At 46.4% G+C, this 13,032-nt stretch overlaps 1 protein-coding gene across 4 annotated transcripts in view; it reads left to right on the forward strand.

Annotated features, from left to right (window-relative positions):
* Nucleotides 1–13,032, forward strand: part of RAD52 (RAD52 homolog, DNA repair protein) — a 113,236-nt gene that overhangs the window by 21,451 nt on the left and 78,753 nt on the right. For all 4 annotated transcript variants that reach the window (XM_030215122.1, XM_030215121.1, XM_030215123.1 and 1 more), the window contains one exon: nt 450–517. In XM_030215122.1, coding sequence (XP_030070982.1) covers nt 450–517 — 68 coding nt within the window. The remainder of the gene's footprint in view (nt 1–449; nt 518–13,032) is intronic.

Here is a 13,032-nt window from a genome sequence, read left to right on the forward strand (position 1 = left end):
AATTGCAAAGGAGAGATTTATGCAGTTTCCTACTTTGCGTAGTTGATTTGATGTTTCAGACAGTGGGACAAGAGGGGCAGAGAGCCTTTATTTATTTATTGTTTTTGTATCAATACTGTTTTATTGATTTGATTTAGTAGGTTTTGCTAATTGTACATGTATTGGACTCGGTGGTAGAATATTTTGGCTAGCCATTATAGTGATGGATGTCATAATCTACACTAATATGTGCTTCTTGGGAATAAATCAGGTCTGGGGGGAATAGATGTCAAATAAAGGACACACTTGTTACTGTAATGTTGATTAATAAAGAGAAGCTATGTAGGGTGTGCAAGTCCAGGTGTTTGTGGGCATGGAATAGAGGGTGAAGGGGTCAATACCTGCCTGAGCTGGTAAAGTGCTTGTCTGGTTCTTGTATTCATTGCATGTCTTTTTTTTTCTAATTGAAGATTTTGTGGACCTCAACAATGGAAAGTTTTACGTGGGAGTCTGTGCATTTGTAAAAGTGCAGTTGAAGGTAAAACCTAAATCTTAACAAAAAACTTTTTTGCCAAGTAAAAATTTTTCATTTTCAGAAAAAGGGAGGGACTAAGGTCAAACCATTCCAGTGACACTGCTGTTCTGAGTCTCGGAAAAAGGTACATTGGGACATCTACACCTCTTGTTTTGCTATGCTCGAAACATGTAGAACTGGATCAAACCAAAGGTAGTTCTAGCAAAGTTTCCAGTCTCCGACAACAGCAAGCAGTAGGAAGTGTAGTAGAAATATGGCATGTGCACGGTGGGCCCTCCCCAGGCCTCTCTAGCTTTCCTACAATTATGGTTTAGGGGTGTGGTGACCTTCAGTTTACATTCCAGACTATTGTGTTTAGTAGTTCTGTATTGTGCTAAGTTGATCCCATTGATAAAAATCAGCTATAATAATCCTAATGGGACTCATGATTGGAAGCCTCCTGGGCAGGCTTGCTCTTTTCCAGAATGAAGGATTTACAGAGCATGAATTCAAACTGAAGTTGAATGGGACCTATATAGTCTCGAGAGCAGGGTCTTCCCAACCATTAAGCAGATTAAGTGGGGTTGCCTAGGGCAGTAGCTTCTGGAGGACAGCCAAGAGCAGCTGCAGTCAAAGCAAAATGTTATATCTGACAGCCATACAAACTGTAAACAACCAGCACTGCGTACTTTCTCTGCAACCAGGGTGGCCAATTTTCACATAGTCCATTTACAGTATCTGGATAATTGACTTTTGGAAATCGCCCTTATTTGTGTGTGTGCGAGATATACAAACGTGCACAAAACAAATTTTAATACTTGAAAGCATGATGTGTTGGGTGAGGTCAGATTAGAGATCTGAAAAATTAATGGGGGGGGGGGGCATAAGGCTGAAGATCTACTAGGGCAACGGCCTTCTCAAGAGCTCACATATATCATCATTACCATCTTTAGATAAATCTTATGTTGATCAAAAAAAGTAATTTTTTCCACAGATCCAATACATTTCCTTCACCTCTGTACTACTACTACTGCATACGTTATTGTGATAGCCTGTAGACTTCCACCCTTGCTACAATCTTGGATGCTAAGTATAGACTTAGAGGACAGTTTTCAAACCACACACATTGCAATAGGTACTTTCTCTACCTGTGAATTTTGCACCAGTTTTCAAAGTGAGAGTACACACATACTTTGTATGAAAATTGCCTTCCTTAGCATCAGCTGTACCATTCTGAACAAGTGGGTTTTACCCCTACTACCAACACATGGAGATAGAGAAAAAAAACGGTATAAGGTCTGATGCTTGGAGGAAAACCCAGTACAACACAGAAAACGTCAGTCCAACACTCTTAGCGAAAATACAATTTCAAAAAAAGACTAAGAGTGAAAATAGTTGAATTTGAACATTAACACCTTTTCGTTGAGGGAGAAAAAAAAACCTCAGAAACCGCTTAACAAAAATAACTTTAAATTTCTCTTTTTGTCTTTTACATGGTTCAAGTTTCCTTCACAGCTTATTTTTAGCAACTTTTACGTGTTATAAAAAGAGTGTGGTAATATTACAGATCTAGAAGTTGCACTTGTTATTTGCATCACATTACAAAAGTACTAGGGAGTTTTTAAAGACCAATGAAAGAAACTTGAACTACATAAAAGAAGGTGTCAACTATTTTCACTCTTAGTCCTTTTTTGGAAGTTGTAGCTTTACTGAAAGGAAAACCTAAGTATTTTTCTCTACCTGTACAGATGGCTGGTGCTCCAGCTTCCCCACTCTGTTGACTGTGGCCACACAGCAAGGTTGAGCCTAATGGTTGCTCTCAGGTTCTCCGGTGCCAGATTGGACCTTTTGGAGCATGGAGTTTGACTCTGCTGCCCCCAGTCATGCTTCTTAATGTCCATTGAGAGAGGCATAGGCTCAGCCACAGGGGGCCTTGCCAGAGGGGTGCACGTCCCCATCCCCCTCTCCTTGCCCGTACACCCTGTTTGGGCATTATTCCCTCGTGGTCCCCTGCAGCCTTCAGACAGTTTTATTAGTTCTGCCTGGTTTAGCTTTATTCCCTGGTGCAGGGAATAGAGCTGTTAAAAAAAAATTTATAATCTCATTCTCAACTTTCATTGGGGCTTGGAGTGATGGAGGTGTTTCTCTCCCACCCACCTTGGGTCCATTAGCAAGGGGGGATCCCTGGGGGCCCTGGACTTTTTGGCAACAAGGCTTAGCCTAGATGGTTGAGCAAGCCCCGCAAGGAGAGACTGGTCCTTTGACCAGTGGTGGGGGCCACAGCTGGGTTCCCAAGGCAGTGGTCAGGCATCGATTTAGGGACCGAGCTATCCCTGGATGATCTGGAGTTCCTTTTGGACCCACAGAACTCTTTGGACTCTCATTTGGAGTACCTGCAGTTGACCCCTCAGAAGGGGATCCTCTGTTGGAAGGAAATATGAGTTTGCTTGGGATAATGTATAAATGTTTGAAAAAAAAAAAAAAAAGCCTTTATCCTCCACCTTTTAAGACACTGCCTATCCAGCTGGATGGTAATGGCACAAGGAAAGCAAGGTTAGTCCCTTATGAAGTTGGCAGAATGGAAGTTACAGAGGCTAAGGCCGCTGAGCAGGTGGAAAGTATTGGAAGTATCCTAATATGGAGTGTTTGTCTTGGTGATCACATAAGTTAAAAAAAAAAAAAAGACTTCCATTTCTGGGGGTTCAGCCCAGAGGGGTCAGCAGTTTAAGCTGAGTTTCTCTTCTGAAGCGTCCTGTATCCAGGCGGCCATCTCTGGGGGCTATAAGGTTAGTTATGTTGCATTGGTTGCAGCAGTTGCCAGAGTCTCCAGAAGTTTTGTAATTTGGTGGGTCTGGCTTCCCAGTCAGTGATGGCTCGATATTGGTTGTGGCAGTGCCATTGGGCTGCTGTCGCAGCCTTCTAGGTGCTTTTTGGTCAGCTTCCCTTTGAGGGCGGTTGTTTTTGAGGAGGTCCTGGAAAAGTTAGTGGAGGATATGGGTGAGCCTCAGCCTCTCCATCTTCCTGAACTCAGGCAAACCCATTCTCAGCGGCCCTCGGCGACTAGAGATCGCCATAGGAGGGCAGGCCGCTTTCAGGCAGGCAGACACTCAGTGGCTCCAGCCTTTTCTGCGGACAGGCCCTTCAGTTGATCTAGAACATAACAGCCATACTGGGTCAGACCAATGGTCCATTCAGCCCAGTATCCTGCTTCCGCAGTGGCCAGTCTAGATCCCAAGTACCTGGCAGAAACACAATTAGTAGCACCATTCCACGCTACCAATCCCATGGCCAGCAGTGGCTTCCCCCATGTCCATCTCATTAACAGGTTATGGACTTTTCCTTCAGGAACTTGTCCAAACCTTTTTTAAACCCAGATACAATTACCACCATTACCACATCCTCCTATGATATAAATGAATTCTATTCTTCTTTCTCCCTGTATTTTCAAATGTAATCCACATTGAATACGAGTTTGTTTGGGATAATGTATGATATAAATGTTTTTTTAAAAAAATCCTTTATCCTCCACCTTTTAAGACACTTCCTATCCAGCTGGACGGTAAAGGCACAAGGAAAGCAAGTTTAGTCCATTTAAGACTAACTCAAAATAACTTGTTCCTTAGCTGGGCTCTAGTATTACCATATTGAAAATGCGACCATACTATACCTCTGTGATTATGTTCCACTAATAAGGTAAATGATTAATATGGTCCCAAGAGATCCCGAGTTTCCAGTTCTGCTGGTGGGGCCAGAGCTTTCTGGCCTTTTCAATGAGGGCACACTGGGCCCCTTGGTGGTTCAAGGGGTGGCAGATTGTCTCTCTTCTGCCATGAATGGGCCTGCATCACCTTGGATTAGTGGGTCCTGGAGGTGGTTAAGAAGGGTTTTCTCCCTCAAGCTGGCCCATCCCATCCCCGATGCCTTCTGGTGTCTCTCTGTTGCTTGTTGCTAAAGTGGCAGGCTATCATTCTTACTTTACAGCATCTCTTAGTGCTGGGGGCAGTATATCCCGTTCAGAAGCAGAATGAGGTCTTGGCCATTATTCCATTTGTTTGTGGTAAAGAAGGGAAGCTCTTTATGTTATAGAAACATGATGGCAGATAAAGGCCACATGACCCATCCAGTCTGCCCATCCTCTGTAACCCCTAATTCCTGTTCCTAAGCGATCCCACATGCTTATCCCATGCCTTTTAAAATTCTGGAACAGTCCTCGACTCCACCACCTCCACTGGGAGACTATTCCACGCCTCCACCACCCTTTCTGTGAAATAATACTTCCTTAGGTTATTCCTAAGCCTATTCCCTCTTAACTTTGTCGTATGCCCCCTCATTCCAGAGCTCTCCTTCATTTGAAAAAGGCTTTCTTCCTGTACATAAATGCCCTTGAGATATTTAAACGTTTCTATCATGTCTCCGCTCTCCCTCCTCTCTTCCAGCGTATACATGTTGAGGTTCATAAGCCTGTCTCTATAATTTTTGCATTCAAGACCGCTTACTAATTTCATATCTGCCCTCTGGATCAACTCCATCCTGTTTATATCTTTCCGTAGGTGCGGTCTCCAGAACTGCAAGCAGTACTCCAAATGAGGCCTCACCAGAGACTAATACAACAGCACTATCACCTCCTTTTTCCTGCTGGTCATGCCTCTCTTTATGCACCCAAGCATCCTTCTGGCTTTGGCCATCGCTTTTTTTACCTGTTTGAAAGCTTTAAGGTCGTCAGACACAATCACCCCCAAGTCCTGCTCTTCCTTCGCACACTGAAGCACTACACCCCCTATACTGTACCGTTCCCTCGGATTTTTGCGACCCAAGTGCATGACCCTGCATTTTTGGGGATTAAACCTTAGTTGCCAAATATCAGTCCATTCCTCTAGCTTCTCTAGGTCCTTCCTCATGTCATTCACACCCTCCATGGTGTCCACCCTGTTGCAGAGTTTAGTATCATCTGCAAAGAGACAAACTTTACCAGACAGCCCTTCCGCAATATCGCTCACAAAGACGTTAAAAAGAGCCGGCCCTAGGACCGATCCCTGCAGTACTCCACTGACGACCTCCTTTTCCTCAGAGCAAGCTCCATTTACCACCACCCTCTGTCTCCTACCATTCAACCAATTTTTTACCCAATCCATTACTCTAGGTCCCGCACCGAGGTCACTCAATTTATTTATCAGTCGCCTGTGCGGAACCGTGTCAAAGGTTTTGCTGAAATCCAAGTATACCACATCAAGCGCCCCCTCCCACATCCAACTGTTTGGTCACCCAGTCGAAGAAGACAGTCAGATTCGTCTGACATGACCTGCCACTAGTGAAGCCATTGTGCCTCGGGTCCCGCATTCCATATAGTTCAAGAAATGTCACAATCCTCCTCTTTAGAAGCGTTTCCATTAGCTTACTCACCACCGAGGTCAGACTGACAGGTCTGTAATTCCCAACCTCCTCCTTACTGCCACTCTTGTGCAAAGGAACCACATCTGCCCTTCTCCAGTCCACCAGGACCACTCCAGTTTTTAAGGAAGCATTGAAGAGGTCCATCAGTGGAGCCGACAGAACTACTTCGAGTTCCTTAAGCACCCTTGGGTGTATCCCATCAAGCCCCATCGCTCTGTCTACTTTTAGTTTGGCAAGCTCCTCACGAACACAGTCCTCCGTAAACGGGTCTTGGTCTACCATATATCCATCCCCTTTAGCCTTTGTTTTCTGCAGCCCTACCCCCAGTCTTTTATTCGTGGACACCGAGATAAAATAATTGTTAAGCAGTTCAGCTTTTTCCTTATCATCTTCCACATATTTCTCTCCCTCAGCTTTGAGCCACATAATGCTATTATGGCACTTCCTCTTGTCACTCACATATCTGAAAAAGGTCTTGTCCCCCAATTTTACCGTACTAGCTATCTTTTCCTCCATTTGCCGCTTCGCTTTTCTGATAGCTTTTCCAGCTTCTCTTCGCTTATTTAGGTATTCTCTCCTGTCCTCATCTTTCTGATTTGTCTTATAACGTGCAAAGGCTAGCCTCCTTTCCCATATCTTTTCAGCTACTACATTTGAGTACCGGAGAGGCCTTCTTTTCCTCTTACTTTTATGTAATTTTCTAACATAAAGGTTAGTCTCCTTTAATATATCTCCTATTCTGGACCTCTATGGGGTCAATGTCTGCCTTAGGCTAAGGCATTTTCGCATGAGGACCCTCCAGTTCGTGTTCACCTTGGTGCATCTGGGTGACCTCTTGACATCCTTGGACCTCACGGAGGCCTCTCTGCATATTCCCTTTGTGTAACATCCAAGTGTTGACTCTACGTCTGTGTTTTGTGGTGCCCTTTTTTTTCATTTTGGGCCCTTCCCTTTGGGCTAGCCACGACATCCCAAACCTTTTCCAAGGTAGTGGGGGGGGGGGGGGGGGGGGGAGTCAGCGCATCTAAGGTGCCTTAGCATGCAGGTTCATCCTTCCTTGGATGACTAGTTGGTTCTAGCCAACCTAGAGGCAGAGGCTGAATTGGCCACCTCATAGGTCACTATCCTGTTAGAGGGTCTGGGCTGAATGATGAATCATGTCAAGAGTCACCTGTTTCTTCTCAGGTCCTGGGTGCCTGGGGGTTCGCTTTGATACAGCATGGGGACTAGTTTTCTGCCTGGAGGTCCAGGTGGCCAAACTGCAGGCCCAGTTTCACAGTTTGTGTGAGATGTTGGTTCCTAGAGTTTGAGACTATTTACAGCTCTGATGCTCTATGGCAACATTGGAGGTGGTGCTTTGGGCACAAGAACACATGCAGCCTCTTCAGTCAGCCCTTCTGTCTTGCTGGAGCCCAGTCTGTCAGGACTTGCCACTCTCGGCCAAGGTGAGAGCCAGTCTGGTCTTGGGGGACAGGTTTCTTCATTTCATGTAGGGGGTTCCACCGGGTTCCTCGGAATGGATCATTGTGCCCACAGAAGCAAGTCTCCACGCTCAAGGGGAGCCCGTTGTAGAGGAAGAGTGATCCGGGGTAAGTGGTCTCTGCAAGAAGCCCTCTTGGTCCATTGATTGCCTGGAGACCCAAGCAGTACCCCTGCCCTGAAAGTGTCCCGTCCCCCCCCCCCCCCCCCCCCCCCCATGATTCAGTGGTAGGCAGTCTGAGTGATGTTGGACAGTGCCATGGCCATAGCTTAGATTAACAAGCAGACTGACACCAGGAGCCAGGTTGTGGCATTGGAGGTGGAACTCGGGGGGGAGGGGAGAATTGACGTATCTGTAGCCTTTCTCAGCAGTCTACACTGCAGGTAAAGACAGTGTCCAGGCGGACTTTCTCAATCGGTCACTCCTGGATCCAGGGGAGGAGGAGTTGGGGGTCAGTAGTCTTCCAGCTCGTTCAAGATTGGTGGGCCCACCAGTGTTCAACCTAATGGTGACTCACTCTAAGGCAAGGCAGAACACTTCTTCAGTCACAGGTGAGAGGCGGCCTCACAAGGAATAGATGCTGTCGTTTAGCCATGGCCGGTGGAGGAGCCCCTTTAGGTCCTCCGTGCCTCTGATAATCCAGCTCTTGCACAGGATTGCGTGGCATCCTCACCTCGTTCTTCTCATGGTTTGTCAGGGGTTTGCAGATCTGGTGCATCTGTTGGTACCTGAGCCGCTTCCACTGACCAGGTGCTACAGTCTTCTCTAGGAAGGACTGGCTGAAATGGGAAATCCAGTTCCCTTTTGGGCTAACAGTTTGGCCCTTGAGAGACGGCACTTAGGCATGGGTTCTAACCTGTAATTTTCTCTACTTCTCACAAGTATCAAAAGACTTCCATGTCTCTGGCTTATGTGAGCATTTGGAAGGTGTTCAAAATTTGGTGTGCTGGGTGGGCACTATTTTCCTGGAACAAGATCTAGCACTGTCTTCTTTGGCAGTGCAGATGGCTACCTTTTCTAGTTTTCAGGGTAAGATCCAGGGCACCTCCCTGGTGGCACACAGGGAGGTGGCCCAGTTTTTGAAAGAGGTCATGCATTTGCATCCTCCGATTCAATCTTCCTTTCCTTTGTGAGACCTGCCCTTTGTTTTGTTGATGCTGTCCAGGGCTCTATTTGAGCCGTTGGGATCAGTTACCCTTTTCTCTCTGGTTTTTTTTTTTTTTTTTTAGTTGCAGTTCCTGTGACTCTGAGGGGCTTGGAGTTGCTAGCTTTGTCTTACAGGGGGCCATTCTTCTCTCTTTCAGAAGATTCTGTGTCTATCGCATGCTTCCTTTCTTTCTTCCCAAGTTGGTTTCTCCATTCCTTGTGAACTGGGAAGTCTGTTGACCCTCCGTGTGGAGGGTTCTGAAACTTTGGCTTGGAGATTGCCTAAGCTGGATATCCAGCAGATGTTGCTGCATTATTTTGAGGGGACAAATTAATTTCATCTCTCTGTCCACCATCTTCCCATGTCCCTAGGAATGGTAAGGCAGCTTCCAAGGCCTTTATTGCAAGGTGGATCAAGATGTCTATGGGGTCCACTTACATCTATAGGTATAGATGGTTGCCCTCAGGATTAAGGGCTCACTCGATTTGGGTGGATGCGTAGGCAGTTTCCCCGAAAGATATTTGAAGGGTGACAACACGTTCATCGCAGCATTCCAAGTTGGTCATTCTAATCAGTGCCTTGCAGATTTTGGCAGGACAGTCATTCAGGGGTTTTTGTCTTCCTCTGCCCAGTACATCTACTTGGGAACATTCTACTTGTTCAGAACAGTACAGCTGACACTAAGGAAGGTATAATTATGTCTTATCTTGATAATATCCTTTCTTAGTTGCACCATTCTGAAACCTGCCCTCAGAAGACTGGAGCCCAGGGCTCATGTCATGCTGTGCTCTTTCCTTTTCAGTCTCAAAAAAAAGATAATAAGCATTTGCAGAGTAGTGAGTGCCACTCTATGGTTTCATTCTCACTTGATAACCATTGTAGCAGCAATGGTTGATGGTGCAGGGGTGTGTGTTACAAAGGGATCTTCTATTACGTAGCTTCCCACTATTCCAGTTGTGTCCATCACCCACAGGAGGAGATAGAGAACTGAATACTGAGCTGCGACTCTTGGCCTCCAGTCCAGTTCCTCAGTATTTTCTATCTCTAGCAGGTGACTGGACACACTTTTCAGCCTCTGGTTCTTTGCTGCTGGTCCAGTTGATCAACAGGTCCCCAGTTGAGCTTTGCAGGTCGCTTGAGTCTGCAAAGTCATATCTGGAGGTCTTCAGATCCATATCTCTGGTGCCCTGCGAATTTACTTCCCTCCTTTCACCTCTCCCCTCTTTCCTTTAGAACCCTCCTTTTCTAGCACAATAACCTTATAAACAAAAAAAACAAAAAAAAAAGGAAAGGAGAAGGAAAGAGGTTTGTTGGAGAGCGTGGGACAGGTTGAGGACTGATATTCTTTCTCATCTGTAGTAAGAATTGTGGATACTGTGAGCTTGGGGGTAGCAGCTGACAATGGTAAGTTCAATTAAAGTTTGGCTCAGAACCTCTTGAAAGGCTGCAAGTTCTACTTGGTGCAGAAGAGGGAACCTGACTCACCACTTGGGACATATTGTGCTACACTTGTGACAGTCAGGTGAATGGTAACTCCCACAGAGGCAGTTAAGCAATGTCTCACTCACCGGCGTCAGGGTGTTGCAGTGTGTGCAAGCCGGGAATCCTGTGGGACATGCAGGAAACAATCAGCGGCAGCACATTTGGTGCAGCATCCAAATATACCAGAGTCTTTGGGCTCCGGTGCGCAGTTGAGAGAGAGGAGAGGGCGGGAATGGGTGCCATTTTGTTAGAGCCAACTAGCAGTGAGGAGCTGCCTCTGTCTGATCACGCACGGAGCACAGCTGCCATTTTACAGCCTCAGGGCCCAACAGAGCGTTCAGCTGAATCAGGATCTTTGTTTTCTCCAGAGTTTATAGTGCTCTTACACCAGGCTTGTTTACTGAAGCAGGAACAGAGAGTTGCTGTAGAGTGCTTTCAGACCTCCGGAAGTGGATGGATAGGGTTGATAAGGTTATCTCTGCTTCTCCCTCCTTATCTGGTATTGCCTTGGTTTATTCAGAGGCGCTGTCGTTGAAGGAGCCATTAGAGGAGGGAGAGCTTCCTCCTGAGGAGGGGTATGATCCGAAAGTATTGCGGTTGTTTCATAAAGAAAAGCTCGGTCCTCTTATTTCTGAGGCACTGGCAGTGCTTTCCATTGAGGACCCTTCTGCTTTGGCATCAGGAGTTCCATCTTCGTCAATCATGAGGGGGTTTAGAGTTTCTTCTAAGGCCTTCTCAATGTATCCTGACATCCAGGACCTGATTAGAGCAGAATGGGTCTCACCAAATACAGGATTGAGAGTGGGAAGAGCCATGGGTCGCCTCTACCCATTAGTTCTGGAAGAGAAAGAAATTGCAGCTTCCCAGGGTGGACTCCCTAGTTACAGCATTGACTAAGAAGACCAGGTTCTGGGGTCAGTGACAGCAGTGATGGAGGTGGTGCCATGGGCAAGAGCTCATATGCAGCTGTTACAGGAATCTCTTCTCAGCCCTGGTCTCCAGTGTCACCGAAGTACGACCTTCATCTTCCTTGGATGCTGGTTGCCAGATGCGGTGTGTAGTGGTGATTGTCACCTAGGAATTTCTCCGTTGGAACTCCCTTTCCAATAACATAATGGGATGTGGTGACAACAGACGCTAGCAGTTCGGGATGGGGAGCTCATTACAAATTCCTTCTTACACAGGACACCTGGATGGAAAACGAGTCTCAGTGGTTGAAAAATCGCTTGGCGCTCAGGACAGTACAGAATGCCTTATGTGACTTTGCTCCCTTCGAGGTCTCCGGTCCGAGTTTTCTCTGACAATGCGGCATCTGTGGCTTATATCATCAAGCAAGGCGGGACCATAGTCATCCAATGACGGTGGAAGCAGCCTCCCTTATGAGTTGAGTAAAGAAAAATCTTCTCTGCTTCACGGCAGCTCAAATCACAGGGTCCTGGAATGTGGAGGCGGACTTTCTCAGCAGGCGCTCCTTGAACTCAGGAGAATAGGAACTATCCAGCCAGGGTTTTCAGCTGATAGTGGACCGATGGGGTTCTCCGCTTCTGGACTTGATGGCAACGAAAAGGAATACTAAAGTGTCAAAGTTCTTCAGCCATTGGAAAGAACTGGGCTCAGTGGTTATCGAGGCCCTACTTGCAGCCCTGATTGGAGACTCTTCTACTGTTTGTCTTCTCTCCTTTGCTCATGGTAGGCTGCATGTTGAAAAGAATCGCGTTGCACCGGGATCGAATAATTCTCATAGTTGCAGATTGACTGCGGAGGCCGTGGTACACAGAACTGGTTTAACTGCTGGATGGGGGTCTTCTTCATCTTCCGCAGGTACACGGCCTTCTGAAGCAAGGTCTAGTGCTCATGGAGGTTCCTTTGGTCTTATTGCTTGGCCACTGAAAGAGCATGATTTATACAAAAAGGTTAGTTTGTTTTGGTCATTGCTGTCTTGCTTAAAGCTCTGAAACTCTATACATCCATTGCGTATGAAAGGGTGTGGAGTACGTTCAAGGGCTGGTGTTCTGAATGCAGACTTTCTCCCTTCTCTGCTCAGATCATGCACATCCTAGCATTTGTCCAGGCAGATCTTCAGAAAGGATTGGCATTGAGTTCTCTAAAAGTTCAGGTTGTGTCTTTGGCATGTTTCAGGGGCCGACTACAGAAGACTTCTCTTAGATATCATTCTGTTCTTGCAGAGAGCGGGCCACTTTTGGCCTCCCTTTCATATGCCTTGTCCAGAGTGGAACCTTAATTTGTTCTTCAAGCTCTTTAGAAGCCTCCTTTTGAACCACTCCAGAAGGCCTCCTTGAAAGATCTTATGCATTCTTTGTGGCTGTTTCTTTGGCAAGTAGGATTTCAGAGTTTCAGGCTTTCTTGTGAGGATCCCTTTCTTCACTTTTCGGAGCCCGGGGTCTCCCTGTGCACGGTTTCTTCCTTCCGTTCTTCTGATAGTGGTATCAACATTTTATCTCAACCAGTCTGTGGAGCTTCTGTCCTTTCACAGAGAGGACAGAGAGGTTCGATATTCTTTCTTGAAGCTTCTCAATGTGCATAGAGTCCTCATTAGATATCTGGAAGTCATGAATGAGTTTTGCAAATCAGACTGTTTGAGGTTTTTGGTAAGTAGAGGCTTGGCCACATGGCTTCTAAGCCCACAATAGCTAGATGGCTGAAGGAGACTATCGTATCAGCTTATTTGCTTGCAGGGAAGCAGGCCTCTCAGGCCTTTTGGGCTTATTCTATGAGGCGTACAGTAACATCCTGGGCGGAGACTACCTTACTGTTTCGACGTGGTTGATGCATATTTTGCCAAGCACTGGAAGGTGAACGTTGTGGTGTACTGAGAAGCCACTTGTGGGGCTTTGGCCCTCAGGGCGGCAGTGCCAGGGCCACACCCGCTCTAGGTATTGCTTTTGATCATCTCACAGGTTCTGGAATAGTGGGAAGCTATGTAATGGAAGGGAAAATTAGGACTTACCTGATCATTTTCTTTCCATTAGTCCTTCCCACTATAACAGAGTCCACCCGAGGTTTCTGAGATGTTTAGTT

This window comes from Microcaecilia unicolor, chromosome 9 (genome assembly GCF_901765095.1).
Source record: "Microcaecilia unicolor chromosome 9, aMicUni1.1, whole genome shotgun sequence".
Lineage (NCBI taxonomy): Eukaryota > Metazoa > Chordata > Amphibia > Gymnophiona > Siphonopidae > Microcaecilia > Microcaecilia unicolor.